Source organism: Centruroides sculpturatus, unplaced genomic scaffold (assembly GCF_000671375.1).
Source record: "Centruroides sculpturatus isolate CEXI.00-Female unplaced genomic scaffold, Cexi_2.0 scaffold274, whole genome shotgun sequence".
Taxonomy (NCBI): Eukaryota; Metazoa; Arthropoda; class Arachnida; order Scorpiones; family Buthidae; genus Centruroides; species Centruroides sculpturatus.
The window spans coordinates 549,447-577,408 of NW_019384458.1; the positions used below are offsets into that span (position 1 = coordinate 549,447).

At 29.4% G+C, this 27,962-nt stretch overlaps 1 protein-coding gene across 2 annotated transcripts; it reads right to left on the reverse strand.

Annotated features, from left to right (window-relative positions):
* Window positions 1–15: 15 nt before the first annotated feature.
* Window positions 16–27,914, reverse strand: LOC111620739 (splicing factor 3B subunit 2-like). 2 transcript variants are annotated; one of them, XM_023362735.1, is made up of 17 exons: window positions 27,896–27,914; window positions 21,468–21,570; window positions 15,207–15,336; window positions 15,002–15,105; window positions 13,306–13,433; window positions 13,017–13,224; window positions 10,602–10,685; window positions 10,452–10,526; window positions 8,842–8,994; window positions 6,092–6,241; window positions 4,217–4,306; window positions 2,634–2,741; window positions 2,451–2,558; window positions 1,410–1,657; window positions 1,230–1,329; window positions 459–677; window positions 16–385 (listed from the first exon to the last, which is right to left on the reverse strand). In XM_023362735.1, exons 2-17 carry the CDS (start codon window positions 21,555–21,557, stop codon window positions 317–319), a joined length of 2,064 nt encoding a protein of 687 aa, XP_023218503.1. In that variant the 5' UTR covers window positions 21,558–21,570; window positions 27,896–27,914; the 3' UTR covers window positions 16–316. The 2 variants fall into 2 exon arrangements, with proteins under 2 accessions (XP_023218503.1, XP_023218501.1); XM_023362733.1 differs by lacking the exon at window positions 27,896–27,914 and adding an exon at window positions 27,621–27,808 and having other exon boundaries at window positions 317–385.
* Between the last annotated feature and the right edge of the window lie 48 nt (window positions 27,915–27,962).

Sequence of the window (27,962 nt, forward strand, 5' to 3'; positions counted from 1 at the left end):
AAATTACAAAAGTTCTTTAAGATGAACGAAATATTATTATTTTAATATGCAAAACTATTTTACACATAAGATGAATGAACAACCATCTACTTCAATGCCAAACATACATTGAATACTTACACAATTACATCTCTATATTTTGTGACTCAAGAATTATAACCTTGTCATACAATATTACAATTGTAACCACAAACGTAAACTTAATTTGGTCATTCGTACAATTAAGGAATATGGTAATGTTAATATTTCAGTACCTCGATTCTTTAAATAAAATTTTATTTAATTAAAACATTTGGGAAAGAATATTAATATAAAATTAAAATTTGAATTCTTTGTATTTCTTGGGAGCTTTCCCACTGTCTTGTTGCTGTTTCTTTCTTTTGTTCTGTAAAAAATTTTAAATGATGATAATTAACTTGAATAGATTAAAAAGAAAATAATAATTGTACTGTATTTACCCTCTGCCTTGCAGCATGTTCTGCAACCATATCACTCAGATCTTCTTTTTGAAGATGAGACTGTTGTTCCCTGACAGTCTGCTCGTATCTGGCGGCCATTGCTGCGGTATCCATTTCTAATTCGCTTGGATCTAGAGCAACTTCAATACCATGAGGAGGAACGGAGGTGGTACCTGAAATAACCATGCCCGGTGTTTTCGGTTTTCCACCAGGAATAGCCTAAAAGATATGAAAATATTGACATGTAACAGATAAAAATTGCTTGGTAATTAGGGGGCATGTTTCCTAGTAAAGCTGCTTTACTTAAGCTGCTGGAGGGTGCTTTAAGCAATTTCCATTTTCGTAGGAAACACTTCTAAACATCAGCTACTTGGCATTGTTGTTTGGCTTTCTGTATAAGTTGTTTTGTATGAATAAAAATGTTTAGTTAGAAATGATGCAGAATTGTCCCTGAGACTATAAAATATTGGAAGCAGCTGATCAAGAGACTGCAATATTGTGTAACAATGCAATTACCTATATGGTAAACAACAATAACAGAACATATGCATTCACCATCACTAATAAATCTGAAGATCAGCCATCTTAACTTCTGCCTTCAGCAGTTGTGAACCTCGGTGCACTAGTGCTATACAGCTAACATAAAGCAGGAATAGTTTAACTGTCTTAACAAAGCAACTTTTCTAGGAAATGTGCTCAATTTATATAATACAATAATGTATTGATTAAATATTATTAAAAATCTTCATAATAAATATTAAAATAACTTACTGCAGATAAATCATATATGTGAGTTGAACCCATCATGGCACTACCAATTTTTTCAGATTTCTTTTCAGGTAATATTGTGTACAGAGCTGGTGTTTCTCCACTGAAATGATTACAAATAATAAGATACTCTTTTTTTATGATGTTGACTACTTTTCTCTAACATTATTAAAATATACAAACCCTTCCATTTCGGCTTCTATTTTACGTTTTCTCAGTTCTATCATATCGGGTGTTTCCATTCCAGCAGGTATAGAACTAAATCCGCTTGGAGTAACCAGTCCTTCAGCCGGAGTTACCAGACCTGTTTCATCTTCTGTTTTTTCTTCCTCCTCTTCATCTTCTTCTTCTTCATCCTCTTCCTCTTCAGATGACTCAGATTCTAATTCACCCCACAGAGTTCGGTCAATATCTTCATCATTTAACTGGGGCTGTATAATTAAATTCCGAAATTATATCAAAATGCCTTATTCTCAACGTAATCCAACATTCAACTTAACTACAGGTGAAATACAGTTAACTATAATTTAAATTTGAAATACAGAAGAACCCACCATATGTGGACTCACCACATGCTTTTTCAGGTTTACACTATTGATGATTAAAAAAGAAGGAAACTACACAAAATACTCTTCATTTTGCACTAAGTCTGTCCCATTTTTTTAGGTGCACAAAGTCTCAGTTTCTTGTTCTGAGAAACAAAGAAATGTGACTCATTTCTTTGTTTTGTACTAAACACTGGGGAATGTGTCAGTCTTTATCTAGAATACTTGTTTTTAACAAGTCTGCATGATATCAGTGCTTCTCTTTGATTTCATTTATGCTAATTACTTTGCAAACATGACTCCAAAATGCAGTAGTGTTGCTGGTAGTTCTGATAATCCAAAGAAAAGCTACAAGGTTCATACTTTAGAGAAAAAAATTAAAATTTTAGGTTCAGTGAGAAAAAGTCTGCTTCACAAAAACAGTTTTAAAAAGTTTTCATATTTACATTATCATAATAGTTATATTTTTTTTATATAAATACATTTACAATATGATAGTTATATTAGTAGGTATTTAATAATTAATTCAGGTGCTATTTTACACACATTTCTGCTTACATGAGTGTCATGAAATGTACTGGTTGCATATGGCAGGGCCCTATCATATTTATCATTAAACTTTTATTACCTTAATTATTATTATTTCAAAATGGTATACACAAAAAAATAAAATATATACCTGATTATCAGAAAGCTGCGTTCCAAATACGTCACCATAAAGAGGACGTCCAAACTCGTCAACAGGAGGCTTACCCCATCCACCGGCATGATATCCAAAAGAACAGCTCTATAATTTATTAAAAACTTGGTCAAACTAAACATAAAGATAATAAATAAATATTAAGACATACCAGAAACTTACATCAGGAATTGGAGCATTTAAACCTGGAATTTTTAAATTTGGATAAGAAGGTGGAGGCCCGTATCTCTGCATAGCAATTAGCCAGGGTGGAGGACATTTATTGGCATTCTAAAAATATATAAAAGATAAAATTTACTTATCCTTAACAAGAGAAATATAATTTTTGCATATAAAATTTTACAATTCAATCTGTTTTTACTTCTGAAATAATTATGGTTTAATTATAAATGATGATATTTCCAAGATAACAGTGTGTAGAAGCTAGATTTAACTGTATTTGCTTGATTTAGTAAAATAAGGGAGTAGTCTAATATTTGAAATGAAATTCTTTCCTAAAATATAATTTCATGGATCAAATAGTCATAAAATATGAATATTTGGTCCATGAAACTATACTTTGAATCATACAAAGTTTTAAATAATTCTATTATTTAGTAATAAAATTTGTTTTAATGAAAGTCAAACTAATTAAAAATATGCATTATCCAGGTAAAATAGGTTTAACACAGTAAAATCTCAATTTAATGGACTATGGATTTAATGGACAAAATTTCTGGTCCGTATTATATGCCATATGTGAAAATTAACATCCTGTTAATTTAATTACATATAAAAAGTAATTTAAAATTAGCAGGTTTATTTTTTCAATTCAAGAGTCACTCCTCACAGTGTCTTTTCCAAAAAAAAAAAACGTTGTTTTTATTCATACTCATTTATTACAACCTCAGAATTATGGTGTGTAAATAAGCAATAACACACAGAAAACTTTCCTGTGAAATTAAACTCCTCATACATACTTAATTTTAATTATACAATTTTTTTTAAACTAATTCATTTGTCAATTTTCAAACACATACATTGGGAAAACCTACTTTATTATATAATGGACTTTCAGCTTTAACAAACACCCCTTGCCCAAATTAGTCTGTTAAGTTGAGGTTTTACTGTAATATGTAAATATCACTATGATTTTAATTCTCTCTAATTTTGTGAGTTAATGATCAAATTAAGAGAAAACAAATTTATAAAATCTTTATAATAATAATACAGATGTAGTTAATTCAAATTTTGAATTTGCACTATTAAAAATTAAACACTGAATTTTTAATTTAAAAATAAAATCTAATAATAATCAAGTTATAATAATAAAATGCTTAACGATTACCAGTATATTATATAATATTTTTACTTTAGAATTTTGTTATTCATCTTAAAAGTTTATTGATAACATAATCAATAACAATGTTTTAAGAATGACATTATTATTATTGCGAGAATGTGATAACAGTAGCATAGCATAATGCCATTGTTTTGTGATCTCGCAAAATACTTTAAATTACAACATCATTTTCAAAAGAATATTTGATTAAGAAGTATATTTTATTGATATAGTAATTACAAGAATTATTTGAAGAAACTAAAATAAACACATACAGGTTTATCCAGTATTAAAGACGGAATGTGTATGTGTATATATATTCCATCTTTAATATTGACATCTTTTATTATGAAAGAAAATAAAAGTAAATCATGACAATAAAACTATGTAAAATAAATTATTAGCCATTAAATTTTAAACTTACAGGTCCAGTGGGCATTCCTAATGCTACTCGTAATTCGTCACTGAGTTCACCAGGTTTTTTATCTTTTAGACGTGTTTCTAATTCTTTCCCCTGAAAATATTAAAATATTCTAAACAATTAAAAAAATCCATAAATAGTCTCTATTATAAATAAATTAACCATACTATAAATATACAGTAAAACCTCTGTAAATTGGAATTGCAAGGCACCAAACTATTTTTCAGTTCAGCAGGTTTTTTTAACATAGGAAATTGCTCTGTTCTGAAGAATTTTTCCCATTTAGGTAAGTTTCTGTTTTATTCAAGTTCCATTTTGAGCAGTTTTTACCATATATAATCTTTTATTACTTTCTCAGCTCTGTTATACATTACAGAGGAAAAATATGGTGATTGGACAAAAAAATGACCCTCTCCAAGATTTTTAATTTTTGGACTCAAGGGAGCTTGAAAAGTTGAAATGCAAAAAAATTGGGGGTTTTATCTGTATGTATGGATGTTTGTGTTTGTTTGTTTGTTTGGAGCATGATTTTCTTCACCCTCTTTGAAGCTTAATAACTCCTGTGCTTTTTGTTGAAAATTTCTGAAATTTTGTAGAGAGGATTATGTATTAGGGGGATTAATGTAAATTAAAGTGATTTTGTTAAAGTTCAATGGGATGGAAAAATAAAGGGGATCATGTGTTGTTTCTTGAGTAGGGTCAGACTTAAATGATGATTTTATTCATTGTTAGCATTTACAATTTTTTATAAAACCCATGCTTACCCTCAAAATTAAGCTTTTTGCCATTTTATAATAGTTAAAAGTATAAAAATTTTTTTACTAATACAGTAGAGCGTCGTTTATCCGAATAAATTGGGGACTGGGGTGGTTTGGATAACTTATTTTTTGGATAACGAATCATGTACGAAAAAATATATTAATTTATCCCATGTTGAAATTTCTCTCCGTTGCGTGTCGCTTTGCGTTGAATTTTCGTCGATGTTAAGCCTAACGAAGACTATTGTATCGTTAAAAATTATTTTTTTATTTTGTACAAACAAAATAAATTTATTGAAAAATATAAAAACAATAAAAAATTATACTTCAGATGTTAATTTAGTATCAAAAACGTAAAATATTTGAGTAGCCCGAGAAATAGCCGAAAATTGCAGCGCCAAAGCACTACCGAAAATTTAAATCTGCTGACTGGAATGCTTTCGGATAACGGACGTTTCGGATAACCAGCTTTCGGATAAACGACGCTCTACTGTATATCATAACAGATGGCACCACAAGCAGTTTTAAATATTGCCAGGAAAGTTAAGCAACTCATTGCTGATTTTTTTTTAATCATTTTAAAGTTTGAAATCATCATGTTTTCAAATTTCAAAAGTCTAGCTATGTTTGTGATTGAAATGAACTTTAGAGGGCAAGTCAATCTTATACTGTTTTTATCCACCACACTGTAAGCTTGCATTTAATATCTTACGTATATATGGAAACAGCTATTGAAAAAGTTATTTTGAATAAAATGGTGATTAAGTGAAGAATCCTTACAGATAGACAAGAAAAAAATGAGAAATTATGTTTGATTAAATATTGTTAACTTAATTTGCATGCAGATATGTTAAGTGACTTAATTTGTATGCTGAGAGTAAATAAGTTATTTTCATCTAACTGTGAAAGCAACTTAAAAAATGTATACTGAGAAATTTTGTGTCTAAGTCTTATTTGCTTCTTTATTCCCCCTATTTATTTGTAATTTAAGAACAGTTTTTTATAGCACACATTTTGCTGGCTACAACTATTTTATTATGTAATAGTGTAAGTTTTCAACATGAAATGTAATGAAAATTACCTTTTATATATAACATAATTATTTCTGAAATATTATTACCTCATAATATAAATCTCCATGAATTGTCATCCTTGGTTTGGTTTGCCATTTAAAGAAAGCATCATGCAGTTTTTGATAATCGATATCAATTTTTCCTAATTTTGGTCTCACTCTTTCTCTCATTTTTGCTTTCAGTGTTTTTTCATCTTCCTAAAAATAAAATACATTTTATAAAATATTTTTAAAAACAAACAAACAATAAATTATTATTTCTGTTTTCATTACAAAGATTACAAACTTTAAATATTTAGTCTTATTCTAAAAAGTATCTACTTTCTACCACTTTAAAATTTACTTTAACTGGTTTACCAAAATATTGTTAAATAGATAAAACCTAAGCTTGTTTTTTATTTTTGAGTTTTAATTCAATATTTTTGTACATTTTATATTTAAAGAACGTTACTAATAATACAGTTAAAATATAATTACATTTGTTTCTTAAACCAGGAAACATACTTTTCAAATATTAATTATTTTATTTCAAATTTTAATAATGCCAATAAGTTTTATCATCAATACCAAAGTTCTGCCAATTAAAAATTAGTCAACAGATTTTGAAAATAAAAACTAAATAAACCTTTAAAGTCCTTTTAAAGAGTTTATTTAATTCTGTCAATGCATTTTTCAACAGATTTTGCAGCCCCATGTGTTAAATGGCAGTTGCCCAGGCCCTTGCCACAACACTGTTGTGCAGAATACACATTAATAATGGTATATAAATGTAATGAATAATTATACAAAATTTATATAAAGAAAAATGGATAGATACAAAAGAAAAACAATTTATATTGGATCCATCAAACAGCAGAATGCCTATTTTAAAAATTTGATTCAAAACTCATAAACCCAGAGAAAAATGTAGACCTTTCGTTGATTTCCAGAATTCTATTTTGTATAACTTAGAGCATTATCTTAAAAAGAAACTAAATGATAACCTACACTCTGATTACAGAATAACATCGGCAGATAAATTAATTAACAGAATATTAAAAATAAAATTTGAACCTGCATACAAGCTATTATGTCTAAATGTAATTTTGATGTATCCAAATATAAAATGGAAAATGATAGAAGCAAGCTTACAATCACTGGATGTACAAAGTTGGATCCAAAAACTAATTCAGTTAATGTATTTTGGTAATTATTTTAAAACTGATAAAAGGTATTTCTGTCAAAAAGAAGGCATTAGCATGAGTTCTGTGATAGGACCCAAATGTGCAGAAATCTGTGTGAATACAACAGATAATAAATTAGCTAATTTACCAGGTGTAATCCTTACAGTAAGATATGTAGATAATGTTTTAATAGTATTCAATTCAGAAAAAATAAATGAACTAAAAACAAAACTTTTCAAATAACCTAAATAAGCATATCCAATTTGAAATAAAACATGAAATTAGAGGTTGTATAAATTACTTAGACATAACAATAAATAGAAGTAATACAGGAGTTACTTTTAAAAATTTAAAGAATATATACATTTACTAAACAAAGTAAATTAGAAAAATCTGGTGTTGTATACAAAATGTTGTGTACATGTGCAGATAAAGTCCATTATATTGGAGAAACTGGAAGAATATTGGAAAAAAAGGATAAAACAAGAGGCATCAATCAAATTAAAAAATACTCAATCACTTTGGTTTATACATTGCAGTGAAAATAATTATACAATTAATAAAGATAATATTAAAATTTTGTTTCTAGAAAATGATGTATATCTATGAAAATTTAAAAAACATATAATGATTAAAAATAATGATAACATAATTAATTTGAATAGCAGGATGTTAATAGACAACGTGTGGAATGATGTCATATATGCTATGCAGATTGATTGTTCCTGTAATTGATTTTGAAAAGTCTGAGATATTGATGTAGGTTCTGTTGCAGATTGTAGCATTTGTGAGTGATATATTTTAATAGTTTATATCTTTATAAAAAATTTTAACTGTAAATTACAAAACAATTTTATTGTTTATGAACTGAAGTGGGATCAGAGAGAATTCTGATCTGAAATGCATTTAAATAAAATTTCCATGAATTAAATTGTCTTCTGAGTAATTCTTAAACTTGAGTGAACGTTGAATTCAAAGGATATAACATTTCAGTTTATTTGTCCAAAAAACCCCTTTTAAGTGGTTACAAAAGTGAATAATCAGGGGTCGCACTGCACAGTGCAAAATTGCCACTTGGCAATATTTTTATTAACCTATTCGATGTTGAAATTTTTATTTGTTGATGATGACACCCTGTCGAATTTTTGTCGATGTTAAGCCTAATTTTTTTTTAAAATAAAAATTGTGTTTACTGTATCATAAAAATATTATTTTTTTTATGTTTCAAAAACAAAATAAATATAATGAATAATATAGAAACAAAAAAAATTATATTTTAAAAGTTCGTTTTAATATAAAAATTGTGACACATAGCGACATCTAGTATCAAAAATGTTCCGATGTAAACACGAAAATATTTGGGATCGCCCATGCAGGTCAATGAGGTCAACACAAATATTTTTGGGAACAACACAGCACAGGTTAAAGTGGAAAAAAAAAAAAAAAGTATAATACTGGCAATAAAATCCTAGTCCACTTGTTTCAATTCCCCAGATAGATCTTTAATAAATAAGTTCAATGATCATTTCATGATTTATTACATATTAAATCATTAAAAAAAAATTATTGTTTAAATAAATGTAGAACATATCTAGAATATAATTAGTACACTTTCAAACAATAATGTTTTGATACCTTTTCTTGAAGAGCTTGTCTCATTTCCATTATTCCTGTTCGTTTAATGAAATCAGGTAATTCAAAAGGAGGTTTCTCAATACCACGTTTACCTTGAAGATATTTTCTTTTAAAACACCAATGTCTTGGCACAGGAACAGTATTTCTTGTAGCCTTATTACATAATAAAAAAAGATAAAAAATGACTAAGTTACATTAATTGTAAATCAAATATTTAAAAGGTTTTGTAAATGGATTATAATAGATTTTTAATAAGTTAAAATTGAAAGTGTTGTTACATGTAAATCACTGTAATGTAAATTTAGTATGTACTATCTTTTAATCTCAATTCACAATAGCAAGTGATTAATCAAGAGTATTTCTCAAAAGTTTTGTTCTTTTCTTTCTTATAATAATTGTATTTATTGTTTATTATATTTGAGCTGAAACTTTAATCGCAAGCAATCCACCATTAAAATGTTGAAGTTTATTTAATTTCTCATGTTGTTTTGATTCCAAGAAGTTTGTTTTTTATTACAGAAATAGCTTAGAAATATGATTAGTTGAATCTATATATTTAACAGAAACAATTTTTCTTCAAAATAAAATTACCTATCTACATGATGTTGATTTTGCTGTCAAATATTGAATGTCTTAACAAGAAACAATATGAAACTTAAATTTATAGTTCTTTCCAGTATATTCTAAATTTATTTCTAATTATTAAATTTATCTTTAGATGGCAGCCTAACCACTTCCCTAAAGCCAAACAGCTTTATATCTAATCATTATCTTAGCCTTGTATGGCCCAGTTAATAATCCAACAGTTTGTCTTGCATTAATAATTGAATTAGGTTGATATATATGTTACTATATACTATACATACTTATGTTACTACACATACACAATGCTAGGGAAAAGCATAAGTTGGCTGAAAGAACAATAGAGGACAATAGGTACAAGTTGCCCCAGCTGGTGTTTTGATTGACCAGTATGGTTATGTATAAATTAGTTAAATAATTAATTTCTTCTTCTTCTTCTTCATAGTATTGTCCCACAGATGTAGGGTCTGCTATTCAGATCTTCAAGTGCCACTTTGTTCAATCGAGTGCATCGTCTGGGTTCAGGTGCAGAGCCCTTAAGGTCTGCACTGATAGCATCTTGCCATCGTTGCTTCAGTCTTCTGTGTGGCCAGCAGCCGTTCACCTCTAGATGGTAGGCAATGTTGGCAACTGTATCTGGGGCTGATCGTTGGACATGATTCTTAATCTTTTAAAAAAATAATTTAATAAAAGTTAAATAACTAATTGTTCTGAAAGAAAATATCAGATGGGCATCCAGGTAGCATAACTGGCAACACATCAGCATAGTAAGCAGGAGTTACAAGTTTGAGACCTGCTCTGGACTGATCTTTTTTTCTAAATATTCTAAATTAAATTTAATAATTAGAAATAATTTTTTATTCACTCTTTAGATGGCAACCTAACCCACTACCTGTAGCAAAATTGTTTTATATCTAATCATCAAATTAACTTTGTTATAGCCCAATTAATAATTTGGCATTAAAATTTAATGTAAATGTTTTCTCCTAAAAAATTATAATAAACCAATAAAATATAAATTTTATTACCTTTAACTGTAGTAACAAAACAGGATCTTTTGCAGTAACATCATGCATTTCAACCAATTCTGGCCTACTGACTTTCTATAAAATAATTAGAATTATTAATACCTAATGTCAAAATATAAAACCAAAATTTACGATAAAATTTTTTCTTACTTGTTTCAGTTCGGCAATACTCATTCTATTTAACTTTTTCAACTTCCTCTTTGATAACTTTGGTTTATTTTCTTCTTCTTTTCTCTATCAAATAAGATAAAGTTAATTAAATTAGAAATTTAGAAATTATCATTATCAATTATAATAATACTTTCTAAAATTCTTCAGAAAACAAAACAAAAAATTTATTAAAAAATTTGATTATACAGTAATACCCCGAACTTACGCGATAGGTGGGACTGAGTGGTAACCACGTAAGTCGAATTCGCGTAAGTCAGGGTATAATTTCCCATATAAATACATACAAATAATTTTTAATTGGGGCCAGAGACTAAAGAAAACAATAATTTAGAAAAAAATGTTTAATAAAATCTTGGATAATACATATGTATAACAAATTAAGCCTATATTATTTTACAATTTTTCACATTTACTTGATTATTACGCCATAATTTTAACATTGTTTCCATCTCAGTGATAATACTGTGACATTTACGAATGATGCTTGAATTTAAAGATTGAGCATTTTTCACAGCTTCGAGAATTTTTTCTTTGCCTTTTATAATTGTTCTGACCGACAATTCCGGTAGATCAAACTTCTTTGCCAATTCACAAATTTTNTTAATTTACTGAGGGATGACAACATTCCTGGTGGTTCCCAATTCTAATTATGTTAGTTAGAAATTATTTGTAGTTTTTTTTAAATATGTTAAAAAGAACTGTGCTTGTTTGGAAGTCTGCAAAGAAGACATTGGGTCTTTTACCTCAAATACAGTATAGATTATTACTTTGTTGCAGTCAGATTTACTCAAAGAAAAAGACAACTAGCTTGAAGTCAAAGGACACATGTCTATCCATTTAATCTTTTAAAGATTGCATGATGGATCTGAGTCATGCAATCCTATGTCACAGAGGACATTGCTGGATTAGACTATATAGAGAAAGCAACAGCAAACAGTTTGTATTTTCTGAATTAGAAGTGTACAGAAAAATTAAAATAATTTTTTGTTTCTTTTGAAAAATTTCATTTTTATGACATATTCTTTGGCTTTTGAGGTATTGATATAATAATACTTTTGAAGTTCTTTTACAGCATATTTAGATATATATATATATATACTATATATACTCTACTGTATATATATATATATATACAGTAGAGTATATATAGTATATATATATATATATCTAAATATGCTGTAAAAGAACTTCAAAAGTATTATTATATCAATACCTCAAAAGCCAAAGAATATGTCATAAAAATGAAATTTTTCAAAAGAAACAAAAAATTATTTTAATTTTTCTGTACACTTCTAATTCAGAAAATACAAACTGTTTGCTGTTGCTTTCTCTATATAGTCTAATCCAGCAATGTCCTCTGTGACATAGGATTGCATGACTCAGATCCATCATGCAATCTTTAAAAGATTAAATGGATAGACATGTGTCCTTTGACTTCAAGCTAGTTGTCTTTTTCTTTGAGTAAATCTGACTGCAACAAAGTAATAATCTATACTGTATTTGAGGTAAAAGACCCAATGTCTTCTTTGCAGACTTCCAAGCAAGCACAGTTCTTTTTAACATATTTAAAAAAAACTACAAATAATTTCTAACTAACATAATTAGAATTGGGAACCACCAGGAATGTTGTCATCCCTCAGTAAATTAATTTGCACAGTCTTCTTATGTATGACATTTCACCACTTGTGTCAGAGGTGAAAGGGTTCATGTCCTCATGTATCTGTGTAACCCAAACTGTGACATACTGCCCTTATCTCTGCCACTATTGGAAATAAGACAACAGTCTTTTGACACTGATGCAAGTATTGTCAGAAAAATGTCAAGGTACATTATCTCATTTTGATTTTGGAACAGATAGGTGCTCTTTGGCTTTATATATATATATATCAGAGGCCAAAGAACACTTGTCCATTTTGTATTTTATTTATTTGATAAGGTTTTGTTTACTATTTCATTGTAAACTATCAGTTGTTTTAGTTTTATCTCTATAACTAATCATGAATTACTGACTGACAATCTTGATATCTTGATAGACACATAATAGACTTTAGGGGAATGATGAAATTGTGATTCTAGTGACATTAATGCTAGAATTGTTTCTGAAATAGATATGTTATATACTGGATCTAAATTGAATTTTTACAACATTATTGTCTGCTAAACTTTGCATATATACACAATATATAACTGTCTAAGCCCAGTTGCACAAAATGGGCAAATTTTCATTAATGATATTAAGGAGAACAAGATTAAATCTTCTAATTTTTGTTTTAATTTTTAGACAACATAGCAATTTAATATTGACTTATATGTGATATAACAAAATAAAGCTGTTTAATAATAAACAAAACAATCATTATATTAATAAATTATAATTATAATAATTATAATTACCATCATATATTCATAGTCTGAATCAGAATCTGATTCATCCAAATCAGCAGGTTTTTTTATTAAACGAACTGGTTCACGTGAAGCTTCTTTTTGTGCGTCATCGGATTTTTCATCGCCTTTATCTGATTCTGTTAATTTAAATTTTTCAAATATTTTTACAAACTGAGCATAAAGAGGATCAGTCGGTTCAAGATTTTCCATCACATATCTGTTTAAAAATATTTATATATTTAAATTTAATTTTTAACTACTAATAATAACAATAATGAATTTATCATTTGAAACTTACTCTACATCAACATCAACAGTATTTTCTTTATTTTCTTCTTGTGGAACTTTTGGTTTATCTTTTTGTTGTTCCAATTTTTTCTGTCGTGCCCTACGCTTTTTCTTCTTTTTGCGTCTCTTATTTTTTGACTGTAATAAGATATTTATATACATTTAAAATTTGAAAAGAAAAATGAGATCTTTTCAATATATATAATAACTATAATTTATATAATTCTGTAATAAACTATAATTATAATTGTAAATTTTTAAATACAAAATCTGTTTCAAATATTCTGAAATAAAGAAATTTTTTAAAGTATGTTTTAAAATAATTTGCTAAAAAGCAATAAATTTCAATGTATGAATAATTTAATCATAAATCTCATTTACACAAAATTAATAAATGTACTAAATAATTCATACTAAATTTTGATGAAAATTTTATAGGCTTTTCATTTATTAATTTATCATCATTTTATATAACTGAGTATCTCAAAAAGGTTCAAATAATATGGGACAAGTCAAAGCTTGTGATGGATAATACAAAAAACCCTTTCCATAAGGATTACAGAAAACTGACCATTTTCATGAATACCAAATCTATCAGAAACAAGAAAAAACAAATTAAAGTTAGTACCTTGGATCTGGTAAGTAACATGAGATGAAGATAATCTTAAAATATTTATTAATTGGTTTTTAAGTCACCTTTTTATTTGCTTTTAATTATTATTTTTATAATTTATATACATCAATAGAATGCTTTATTTAAAAGTTTGAATTTGTTTTTTCATTCTAACTTTATATTCTACTTATATTCTGTTTAATTCAAATCCAAAAATGGGGCATTAAAATCCCAAAATATGTTATAATAATTGAAGACAAGTTTGCCCAAATAGGGATCACCATTTTTTATTTTTGCAATCAAGACGATACATTTCTGGCGACTGACCTTCCTTTCTAGCCTACTAGCCGTCAAAAAGTTTAAAAAAGTCCTTTTAAAAACACACAAAATTTCTAATTAAAAACACAAAGATTTTCTAAAATCAGAACTGATGTTATACGAACATCTTTCTTGTTACCATCTGTACTTTCTCAGGGGTGTTTCGTCCTTTTATCCACAGAATGCAAAAATAAAAAATGGTGATCCGTATTTGAGCGAACTTGTCTTCAATTATTAAAAAATAAAAACAACCATCAGACAAAAAATTACGAATTACGACTGTAAAATATTCTCACCAGGGGGAACCTGTTTAATCTACATTTTCCAGCACTCTCTTCTCTGTGGATAAAAGGCCGAAACACTCCCGAGAAAGTACAGATGGTAACAAGAAAGACGTTCGTATAACACCAGTTCTGATTTTAGAAAATCTGTGTTTTTAATTGGAAATTTTTTGTGTTTTTAAAAGGACATTTTTAAACTTTTTGGTGGTTAGTAGCCTAGAAAGGAAGGTCGGTCGCCGGAAATGTATCGTCATGAACGCAAAAATAAAAAATGGTGATCCCTATTTGCGCGAACTTGTCTTCAATTATTAAAAAATGAAGACAACCATCAGACGAAAAAATTATGGATCCCAAAATATGCTTAATCTCAATATAAATAATCAGACAATTAAAGAATTTTAAAGTGTTTTTCTTCTTTTTCATTTCATATGAATTTTATTAACTATTTTTATAAATCATAAATAATTTTATATAGACACATATATATTAATTACCTCTTTTGGATGAGAAGTAACTTCCTCATCGCCTTCATCATCTTCAATTTCATCTACTGCGACTAAAGATTTAGGCTTTCCTTTTGCTTGAGAAGTTTGAGAAACTACAAAAACATTCAAAAATGTATCATTATTATATTTTTGTAAGTACTGTAAAATATAATCATAATTAAACATATTTTCTATAATTAAAATTGATACATACACGGTGTGATTTCAGAATCTGGATCAACACCTAATTGTTGTGCTCTTACAGTCTTAAGAGCAAGTACTTTTTCTAATGCTTGAGGAAGTTTTATATTTTTTTCTTCATCATCATCATCATTAGATAATTTCTAAAAGTTAAAAATAAAAAATATATTTAATTTGTTAACATAATTTATATGATTTTAATTAACTTGTATCTCATATATTTTATTATATAACAATTTCAATTTTGAAATAACTGCTCTATACATATGAAAGCTATGAGCTATAATAGTTACTCATCTAATTGCAATAAATGAGCAATTATTTATTGTGACATTGTCACATGCCTAAATGCAANTCAAAGAATGTAGTCATATTTTTATTTATTTTATTTAAAATATATGCCCTCCACCTCAAATTAGTAGCATCTTGCCCTTGTACATAATACTTTTCCTGATAACAACAGAGTCATGCCATAATCTATCTAACTCCTTACAATGGAAAATTTTTGAATTGAAGATGTACATAACATGATCTCTGGTTTGCATCAGAAGTTTGTATATAGTTAATCGAGACCTCCTGTCCCTAAGGTTTGCATTTCTCATCTTGAATTTCATCTATCTAACTCCGTTCTCAAGACTAAGGAAAGATAGATGAAGGATAGTGGGAAATTATGGGTATACAATTTTTTCAAATTTCATTCCAACAAGCGGAGGAAAAGCCCATGGCACAAGCAATTAAAGCCAAGCAGGGGATTGGGCCACCTACAGTGGCCCAGAGGAAAAAAGTAGAAACAGTGGCACCAAGAATTGCTAAATTGTCAAAATTTTTTGAAGAAGTGGACAACGTCCATGGGGCAAGTGAGTGAAGCAAACCATGTAACTATTTTTTGAACACTCCATGAAATCATTTCCTGTGAAATGTTCAAAAAATTGTGATGTTCAGCCAATTCAAAAGAAAATAGCTTTTTTTTTGTACTCTGAAGATTGTTCCTGTTTTGATTTTGATGGTGAAAATCAGAAAGGAAAGTTTGTTTTTATGTGATTTGAATAAAAACTGTAATGTTTGCAATTAGTGTGTGGAGATGCATTTCATAATGATGTGAACTTAGTTTGCATTAATTAAGGAAGCCTCACTTGGAATAGTCATCAGTAATAGTGAGAAAGAGTGGCATGTGGATAAAATTTTACTAATGCCTTCACATAAAAATAAAGGAAAGAAATGAAATCACAGTTTGGATGACAACAAAAGTCCTTTGGCATCAAAGCTATCAGCAAAAACATCTGCAGAATGTTCAAAGAATATAATGAAAGAAAATGGCAAATATTACAATGGACATGGAATACATATCATGCTTCTCATGCATTTATAATTTTCTTTAACCATATTGCTCTGTCTCATTGAATATTTCAATTATAATACATTTGGTAAGATTATGAAATTAAGCTCAATCTGACATACCAAATTTAAAATATCCTAATATAATTTAAAGTATAATAAATGAATATATTTTGTGTAAGTTATGTCATCTCAAAACAACACTATAAGTAATACAGGTTACCCCCGTATAACATAAGAGTTACGTTCCAAAAAATTGCTGTGTTATGCAAATTCATATTATATGAAACAAAGAACTAGTGAGAAAAGGGGGGTTAGGTTCCAAAAATTAAAAAACATCTGTTAAATCCTTATTTAAATCGGATTTATTATTCATTTTTTTCATAGGTAAAATACTTATTTATTATTTAAGTAAATATTTTACCAGAGGATTATTCATCCTATATGATGATCTCAGCATGAGCATCATCAATTGGTAACAGTTTTTGGGTGCATTCATTAATAGCAGTCGCTCTGCAACGGACGCGCACTGCTGTTTGTAGGCATTTAGGATCAATGGTGAAAGAAATATGGTGGTATCCGCACTATCGATGGTAGGATGGATGGATGGAGGAATCTATAATTCTAAAATGAGCTTTTAGAGGCAAAAGAAGGGTCCCAATTGTAAAATTTAACCATTAAATGGATTATTGTTGAAGGAGCATTCAAAGTAGCCACAAAAACAATTAGAATGCTCATGCAGAGTTACATGCAGTGGTGATATTCAGCGGGTTCGCACAGGTTCGGCCGAACCCGTTGTTAACATTTTCGAAGTTTTCCGAACCCGTTGTTAAATACACGTAACGTTTCTCAGTGGTTTTGTTTCTTTTAAAAAATATATTAAAATATACGTATTATACTCTGTAACACTAGAGCCTTATACTATGTTCGCCTGGTGCAATCTCCATCGACCATGCGATTGAACCTAGTTTCAGTCGAGATTGAAACGAGGTTCAATCGCAATCGACTCGAGAGAGTTCTCGAAACTAGATCCAGTCATAAGAGAGATCCCACAATCCCACGCGCACGAGAAAATGCAAGATGGCTGCGGAACACGTGTCGAGCTATCGACAGCGAAATAAGAAAGATATTGTATTTCGAGAGACGATGACATCTGTCTATTATTATAATAATACCTAACGATAAAATAAATGATTTAGAAAAAGTTTTTCTTGTGTAACTGCTTTCCCTATGACTTTTTCTGATTTAAAAAAAAGCCAATTTTTATGTTTATAAAATATTTTGAATGAAAAATATTAAAATATGTACAAAATAAACCATTTTGAACACTCTTTTTTATTATTTATAAAAAAAATATAGTTTGGGCATAAACAATGTTAAATTTTAACTGACTTAATTTTGCGAACGCAATTTTTTTATTTATATAGTATCTTAAGGTCAGTTTTTTTGCGCTAATGTTGCTAATGCACCATTTGAGCGAAAAAAAAATTGTTAAGGAAAAATTTTCTGTTAGCGAACCCTTTGTTAAATATTTCGAATATCACCACTGGTTACATGGAAGTATAAAAGAACACACTCTTTATTACATTTCACTTTGTACGAGGGTTTTACCCAATTCCCGAACCATGTTATAAAACCACCATGTTATATGGAAGATATTCCCAATTCTCGAACCGTGTTAGAGTGAATCCATGCTATAGAAGTGCCGTGTTATACTGCTACCTTGACAGCTTAGCCATCTGGCCATCTAAAGGGGATGCTCCATGTACGGATCTACAGGACTGAGTATTCTACTTCTAACCGTTCCGTGTCCTTGGAATTTCGGGCTTTTATACTATCTTCGCCTGAAATCCCACATTTTGGTTGGCCAGAAACAGTGGTCTCTCCTAACTCTATTGGTACCCAATCTGCTGCTAAGGACACTATTTGGACTGTGGAGTTGTTGAACATCCCCACCTGGACCACTCCCCCCGGGGTCGGATCATGCTCTTTCCCGAGCGACTGTCTCATTAATTTCTGCCAATGTGTTTTTTTCGCCTTGGAGAAGACGCAGCTGGGTTCATACGGTCCCAGCCAGCAGAAAATACACCCCCTCTGAAAGAGTGCCTGCATTTTCTGCTTTGAGTTCTGTGTAAGGTGACCACTGAAATTTCCTCAGCGGTCGATCTCCTGCTCTCTCTCACAAACTAAGATTGAGGATGTGTCAATTAGATCTTGAAATGTAACAATTAAATCGTATCGCACCCTGTTTCCTCGCAGCCTTGGTTCTGTTTATGAAAATAAGTCATCAGTTTATTGGCTCTGGTTCGACTGCCGGTCTCTGTCTAAAGGGCGAAGTCCCGGCCTCACACATTATTTGAATTGTGTACTGAAAGTCTGAAGGAGATATGTTAACTTTTGCCATTATATGAGTGTACTTTGCATTAACTCCTGGGAAGCTTCCTAAGAGATAAAATGGATTTAATCAACCACCAAAAATACATTATACCTTACTTATGTAAGTCACTTCAAATATAATCTTTAAAATTAAATTTAACTAATTTTAAATGCTTTTAAAATTAATTATTTTATTTAGTCTTATTAGTAAGATATTTCTTATTTTTATTGATTTTTGTTCTCGGTATTGGAAAAACTGTTTAAAAGGTAAAAAAAGTTTAGACAAAAGTTATAGGGTTTTGAAGAGGCAAGCAATTTGTGACCTTGGATGTGACCTTGATCTTGACCTACAAGGTAATTTGAAGGTCAAGTCTGTTTTTTCAATGGGAATACATATTTTTGACCCTGGCAATGGAAAGGGCAGGAAATTTCACAATCGAGTATACCCTTGACCTTAAGGTCTAGATCAAAGGTAAAGATTATTTTAAGGTTAAAATTAAAAGCTTTTTCTAATGGGAAACCATATTTCTTTTTACTGGAATAAACAGGGAGGTAAAATTTACATTTACATGGAAAGAGAGGGAAATTTCACAATCAGCCATGACCTTGAGTATTCCAAACTCTGAAGGTCATCTCAAGCATGATAATTGTAAGCACGGCTCAATAGATGCATTAAAGTGGAAGGGCATCATTTTGAACATTTGTTATAAAATTTTCCCCCAAAATCAACATCTCAAACAATAGTAAGAAATAAAGTGACTCACCAAAAACAAACACCACGATAGTGAGAGGAAAGAAGACTCACTGAAAATAAGCACCTCAAAGGGAGCAGAAAACTACTGCACCACATCATTACTCCTTGGTAGTGCTAAAAGTAGTGAATGCTTTTAAAGTTCAAAGTAAAGGTCATGAAAAAATGTAATTTTTACCTCCCTGCCTATTCCAGTAATAAAAAGTATGATTTCCCATTAGAAAATGCTTATAATTTTAACCTTTAAATAATATTGACCTTTGACCTAGACAATAAGGTCAAAGGTGCTCTGGTTATGAAATTTCCTGCTCTTTCCATTTCCGTGGTCAAAAATGTGTGTTCCCATTGAAAAAACACTTTACCTCCAAATGACCTTGAAGGTCAAGGTCACATCTGAAGTCACCTGTGGCGACAGCTTTGGCGATAAATTCCAAAGCCGCCACAAGGGGGAACCCCTGACCTGACCTATGACATCATACACATTCTAGTTGGATTTTGGACCTTGCGGACGTGTGTAGTAACACCTCGTGTTTTAACTTGTACAGTCGCGCCATAATTCATATAGAGAATAAATGATAATCTTTTATTGTATGTGGCCCTGTTTGTAATGAGTAATTTCACACGAACTGGTGACCACATCACCAATTGATTGGCCCCTCAACACCCTACAACTTTTGTCTATACCTTTTTCCAAAATAATGAGATCTAATTAAGTTATTTCATTGTCTCAAGATAAAAAATACACCCTGTATATACAAAAATAATTTATCCTTTAGATATGAAAAATTTTAAGTATCATTCAACATTACTTAAGACATGCTTTAGGACCTAGAAAACTAAAATAAATTTGAAATGGAAGAAATTACTTAATGGGCAAACTAAAATCAAGAATAAATTTTGATTTTTCCTAATTTTTATATTTGATTTTTTCTTAAAAACTTTTAAATACATATACTTTATTTTGCAATGTTATGAATTTAAAAAATTCTTTAAATTAAGTAAATTTCAGATTAATTGTTACAGTTGCATTTCATTATCATCATCTATAAGTTAGTAATAAGCATATAAACAATACTTATTACTAACTTATTTCATCATCATATAAAAACAGTTTATCCTAATTTTATAGAGTATATCAGGGGTGGCCAACAAGTTGATCGTGAAGCCAATTTTGATTGATTGCTTGCGATGTCTTGAATTAATGTGTTACACTTGTAACTGAACACAACGTGTGAATGTAACGCGCAAACACAACTGTAGTGATATCGGATCTCCGTGTCCTCTCTGAGATGCGGTTTTGTTGGTCTATGTACAGTACAATCCATTTGCATACAGTTGTAAAAGGGGAATAAGAAATGTAGACAAAGGGTCGTAAAACTGAAAAAAGAAAGACGGGAAGAGGACAGAGAGAGTAGGTCGGGACATGGTAGAGAAAGGAAGGGTGAAGTGGTGGTCCCCAAAAATGACAATATTCAGTTTCAATTTTTCTTCTGTTTAAAATGTAAGTATCTTTTATCTTTTCTTCATGTTTTAAATTAAATTGTGGCTTTTCTTACCTATCTAAACATAGTACGTATTTCACATCTCCCCCTCACCACTTAGACTATGCCTACTACAACAAGTTGATCAGGACACATTTTTAAGATAAAAAGTAGATCTTATGTACACAAAAATTGGCCACCTCTGAAGTATATCATTATTTCAGAGACACTCTTAAAGTGACTTGTAATATTGAGAATTATGTATAATTTTGATAAAATATGTACAGATATTACACAAATACTTATTATATAGTAAGTTAAAAATAATTACTTGAATAGCATTTATTTCAATTGGTGGTGGAGAAGGAATACTTGTTGTACCTGGAGGAGCAAGAGTACTTTCTGATTGAAATGGATCCATTTAGAAATTTATCCTAGAATGAAAATATTTCACTTAATTAAAAAAGCAAATTTAAACTAACTCTAAATTCTTTTAAGTTTATAGAATAAATTTTTCATTATTACAATTATAAATGGTTTAAATTATTCTTGATCTTTGTTTAAAAATTTTGAACATGATATATATTTAAGCAACAAAATTACTTATTAAAGTTTTCAATCTGTTTTACAATAAGGTTTATAAAATCATATATCTAAACATATAGAAATTTAAATATTAAAAAATTTCAAATATTTGTTATTTTACAAATATAATTTTATATGTTATGTTTTATATCATTCAGGTTTTTATATACTTACTGAACATACTCTATTCTACATGTATGTTCTTATATAAGTTGAAGACAGTCTGTAAAACAGGTTGATATGTTATATGTTATGTTCTAATAAACAATTCTGCTGGAAACTTTTTAATAAAATATTAAAATCTGAATCATTTAGTGTATCTCAACCTTTATTTTCATTGTGGACTGGTAAAATTATGGATAATTTTATGAGGACCAGTAATTATAAGCAATTATGAATTATATTTATTTTGCATATGTATATGTTTATAATAGTAAACTATAAAGTACTATTTAAACGTCACTCATAATCAACTGTGCCAGCCAGTGTGGTGGAGTCAGTAAACAAAAAATCTGACTCCAACGCCAACCTTACCCTTTTTTAAAATGTCACACTACTATTCTTTTGATAAGAAAGACACCAGTGTGTATCTGAATATTTTAATGTAAAAATTTCTCTAAAAATGTCATACTAAAATTGATCCTGAGAATCAAAAAAATGGATATAACAAATTTACCCTGAAAAAAACTTTCGAGTACATAAAGAAACACATCTTAATAGCCAAAAGAATTCCACTTAACTAGTAATAAATTCCACTTAATATTAATTAATTATGAAAAACTAATTTAAATTTAATTATTTTCAAGAAAAAAAAATACAATAATATGGAGAAAATAACAATTTAACGAATGACATAATAAATAGGACTGTAAAATAGTTTTTCCCACTCTGACTACAATGGGAATATTAAATTTTCTACCAACAGTTGACTGAACTGAAGTACAGTATATAACAAAATTTAAAAATATGAAATTTGGAAAAAAAAAATAATAATAATAATAAATAATAATCAAGTAGATACTTTATTATTATTATTATTTTTTGTTTTAGAGAAATGATAATCAAGTAGACACTTTATTATTATTATTATTTTTTTTTTTTTTTCACATTGAACCAACAGGTGCAATTGTGCCCAGAGAATTTAAACCCAGTGAATAATAAGCTGAAACAATCCTATTAATTACATTTTACAGTTTTCTCATCCTCTTTTAGTTTGTGAAATTTTGGATCAAAGATGTTCACATTTTTTTAGTTAGTTCTCTTATTGCAGTGGTTGGCAACCCGAGAGGTTTACTAATTTACTTTCAGGCTCCCAAGCTGGTATCAACCCTACAAAATAAACCTATATTGGATACCATAAGGAAATCATTTATATATATGTTTTACATTTGCCAGCTATTCTTACTGGCAGGGAGCATGAATCAGTACAAAGTGAACACCACCAACTGTAACATTGACTATGTACTGCACAATACAATAAGGAAATACAAAAACACAATCAACATTATTTTTATTGTTCATATAATATAAAAATCAACAGTTGTGCTACCCACAAAAACATACTGTATGTTTATAACTCAATGTGAAACTTAACATCCACTCTCATTCACTATTTTTGAAATATCTGGCAAATAATTTGTTGTGCTATCTCAAACAGCTATGGAGATGCTCATTTGTCATTCTGTTTTCTATATTTGTTCTTTATGAAATTCATATTTGAAAATAAGAATTTACATATATATGCAGAGGAAAACAGCAACTTGATTTTTTGTACTACGCTAACTAAAGAAGGGTATTTTTCTCTAGCAATTAATGGCCAAACATCTCACCCATTTGCAAGACTTTGATATTCAAATCATTAAGATTTATTATTTCAAGCTATACTGCAATTCCCTCTTTGTTAAATTTCTTTTCTATTGCTGTTGATAATACTGTTGCATCTAAATTTGAAAATAGAAATGATCCAAACTGACAGATTGGTTCTATTTTTTTAAATTCTGCAAATCTCCTATTAAAGTCCTGCTGTATGTCTACAATTATTCTCAAATGTTTCTCCATCTTAGAGTACAAAGCTGAATGTTTTCTTCTATTTCATTGTTTAAGCATAAAAAATGCTTGAATTGTTTTTCTTTAAGACTGTGTTTCCACAACTTTAGTTTCTCAGTAAATGCAATTACTACAGATATGACATTCAAAATATTTTTATCTTTCACTTGAAGATTTAAATTTGTCATTCAAATGACATGTTGTATCAATCAAAAATGCCAGGTCTTGTCACCATCTTGAATCTGTCAAAGTTGCAACTAATACATCTTGATTGCCTTCATTCATGAAAAAGTTAATAATACCTGGCAATTGTCAAGCGCCAAATCCGACAGAGGGCGCTGTTTTGAGCCAAGATGACTGCCAAAACAGGTAAGGAACCGACCACATGTTTGTTCAATGCCTGAGCCGATTCAGTTTCTATCGGTGACTACTACTGCGAGGACCAAATGGAGAACAAATCATTGAATTTGTCAAATTCTAGACTATATCGGTGACAGGAAATGTTGTCTTGTAGAAGGTGAAGCCGTTTTGGATGCTGGACACATTGTATTTTGTGGATTAAACTCTAACAACAACACTGAAGTTCATGTTGTTGCTTTAGTGTTGCAATCTCAGATATTGGCATTTTAATACATCTCAATTACAGGGAGAATGCATGTGCAAAATGGGGCTGTCTGGTTTTTGTAAACATGTAGCATGTTTATTACACATTAACAGGTGAGAAGTATTTAAATGTTTTAAGCAGTATACACCATGTTCCAATATAAAAATATAGTTTTATTTATCATAATAGTTAAAATTAGTGCCAATCTGAAGGCTATCCTGCTGAGTCATTCAGCACTTATACAACATAGCCAGTCAAAAATTTGTAGCACACTATGTTTTGTGTGTGTGTGTACTGTACATCTCATATATACAAAATGGCTTCACCTTCTACAAGACGTTTCCTGTCGCCGATATAGTCTAGAATTTGACATAAATTCAATGATTTGTTCTCCATTTGGTCCTCGCAGTAGTTGTCACCGATAGAAACTGAATCGGCTCAGGCATTGAACAAACACGTGGTCAGTTCCTTACCTGTTTCGGCAGCCATCTTGGCTCAAAAACAGTGCCCTCTGTCGGATTTGGCGCTTGCTAATAGCTGTGACCTTGTGACACCAATATCACGAGCATGGATCTGCTTGGCATGTCTTGTGAAAAGTTATACAACTCCCAGTCTGATACAATAAAAATGAAAAAAATCCATAAAACAAGAATTTTACATGTCTACTCATGACTGACCGATCAATCGTGAACAGACGTGTAAAATTCTTGCTTCATGAATTTTTTTGACTGATTGCAGACTGCTATCCTACTTATTTCTGAGAACAAATGAAAGTAATGTGACTGGTAAATATACTGTACTTACTGATTATTCAACAGAACAATAAAATTGATTAAGAATGGAAACAAATATGAAAAAACAGTGACATTATATGATAGTGAATTTTTATAGTTCAAAGTGTTATAGCTTACATAGAGCTCATAAGACATGACAAAGTGAAGAGAATTGAATACTTTGAGTGATTTTCTTATTTTGAACAAGCGAGCATGATGAAACAGTCCCAAGGATACTTTCTTAAGCAGACTCAACTATAAATCATATATACCAGGCTCAAAAATGCTGAATGAATAAGAAATGTAATTTTACAGAAACAGTTGCAACAAGAAATTTCATGTCCTAGCTGCTTATATAGAGCCACAACAAATTCTGGCATTTTAAAGAATTACATAATGCAAAACTGTGTTAGGACAGTTTTAAGAAATTACAATATATTCCAGTATTATAAACATGCCATAATGCTTCATGATCATTTCCTGTTTATTCTGTAGTAGCAAATAAAGAATTCGGATATATGATTAAATATACTGTATATACAATAATTATAAACAATGGCCAAGCTCAATTATATTTGGAGGAACTGTTAGTACAACACTTAAAATTACATTTGATATCTTTTGATTAATATTTTCACTTTTTATCAATGCAGTATCTCTGAAAATTGTAGCTTACAAAGTCCTGCTTACTTCCAGACATTATATTTGAGGCTGATTGAAAAGATGGCGAACTTGAGGGCACATGCATCTCCAGTGATAAAGCACAAAGATGATTCACTTAGAACACGTGCTAGGCATGCATTCTTTCTGTTTTTGTTTAAAAATACATGACGACACAGACCACCCAAACATCCCTTTTAAAATGAGGCAAAATGAGTTTCATCAAAAATCCTAAACATTTTTATACGTAAATTGGGTACACTATTGAAAGGTGATATTTTCAACTTTACAGGACAAAAGTCAAATTTTAAATTTAAATGAAACATATTTTTTAATTTAGATTTAGATTAAATTTTAAAAAATAATAATAAATAAAGTAAAATAAAACTTTATCTTAAACAATAAATAATTGTATACAGTACTTGCTTACTGGAGAATTCAACTTAAAAATAAAAAACCATTCAACTATCTGATAGTTGAGTGGTTTTTTATTTTTATCTTAAACATTTATTTATCAAAATATTTAAATTTTTCATAAAATTCACTTCTCTTCATTTTAAAAGGGGCATACAAGTGGTCTGTGTCACTCTGTATAATAATTCATAATGAAATATGAATGTATACAAATGAATAATTTATTTTCTGCAACCTCTTCTTTTTATTTTGAGTTAATTTCAATAAATATAGCAAATACTATGTTTAAATTGAAACTTGGTAAAAAAAAAAAAACTATGCTCATATTTTGAAGCAATGACTATTTTCTTGTTTCTTGTTTAATGAGCATTTTTGGAGTAATAAATTGAAAATAGAGGATTTTTTTGCACTTGATAAAACATTTCAATAAAATTGTTGATTTTCTGTAAGAATCATAATGTAGCAATTAACAAAACTTTTACATTTGAAGAGTGAAAACTTGCAATTATGCAACTCAGATAGCTCACTGGTTAGAATCAGATAAGAATTTGAACTGTTCAAAAATGCAAAAATTTTATGTTTAAATTCAGTTTCCATAACAATGAAACTGAAAATTGCCAGCAAAAAGCTCATGTGCAATGTTCTTGGTGCTTGATCAAGCTTTGCTTTAATGATTTCTTTTTGAATAATGAACTAGAATATAGATTTCATTATTGTCAACATTAGGAAGTTCAATAAACAATGTTTTGTGTTGTACTGATATCAAAATCAACAAATTTTTGGTATTTTTTTGGCAATTTTGCAGTTATACTTTTCTTGACCTGAAACTAAATAACTTTACAGAAAATTAGTGTTATTTTTGCTGATTCTGATAAATCAGCAACTGTTATTTCGACAAGTGTTCTTGGTATTTGTTATGTACACTCATACAAAATGAATATTAAGTATCCATTTGTTACTAAGCCAAATGTTTGCTGTAATTAATTGAGTTAATATTATGCTATAATTAATAATTAGAAACTAAAGAATTTATTACTAGAGGTAGATGTTAGGCACCATCTCTTATGTAAATTAATAATTATAATATTTAATAATTTATTAATTATAGCATAATATTAACCCACTTAATTATGACAATTATTTGACTAAGTATCAATACATTGGGTTTCAAATTGTTGATATACATCCATTTGTTACTCAGAAACTCAGCCTGTAAGATAGAAAACTCATATAAGCCAAAAAGTTTAGAATCCTTTGCAATTGTGACTTTTACAGGTTTTACTTAGTAATATATCTCAAACTAGAAATAATAGACAAACTCTTAGAATTGTGACCAGTCTTTGTCAAATTGCTAAAGCTTAAGGCCGTGACACGCTAGACAATTTCTTGTGGGAGACATTACCAGAGGCCATTTCCCGAGCAGTGGCAGAGCAGTCATCAAGGTGTCAAATCACCTTCACTTTTGGGAGACAAAAAGTCTCCTGTTGCTCATTGTAACCAATGTAAGTACAACTCTCGGTTACAAAAAAATAAAAAATGCAGGATATTCACTCGTGGACGATTGTTAGGACACGGAGTTTAATTTCATTAATCCAATCGTACAAACCAAACACTATTAAAGAATATCATGACAAGGTACTCGAAGATACAGCTTTCATGCCGTTAGCAAAAACGTACAACTACCAGGTAAGAAACGTCAATCACGTAACTTGTCTCCTTGCGTGCCCAATCATCATCGAACATT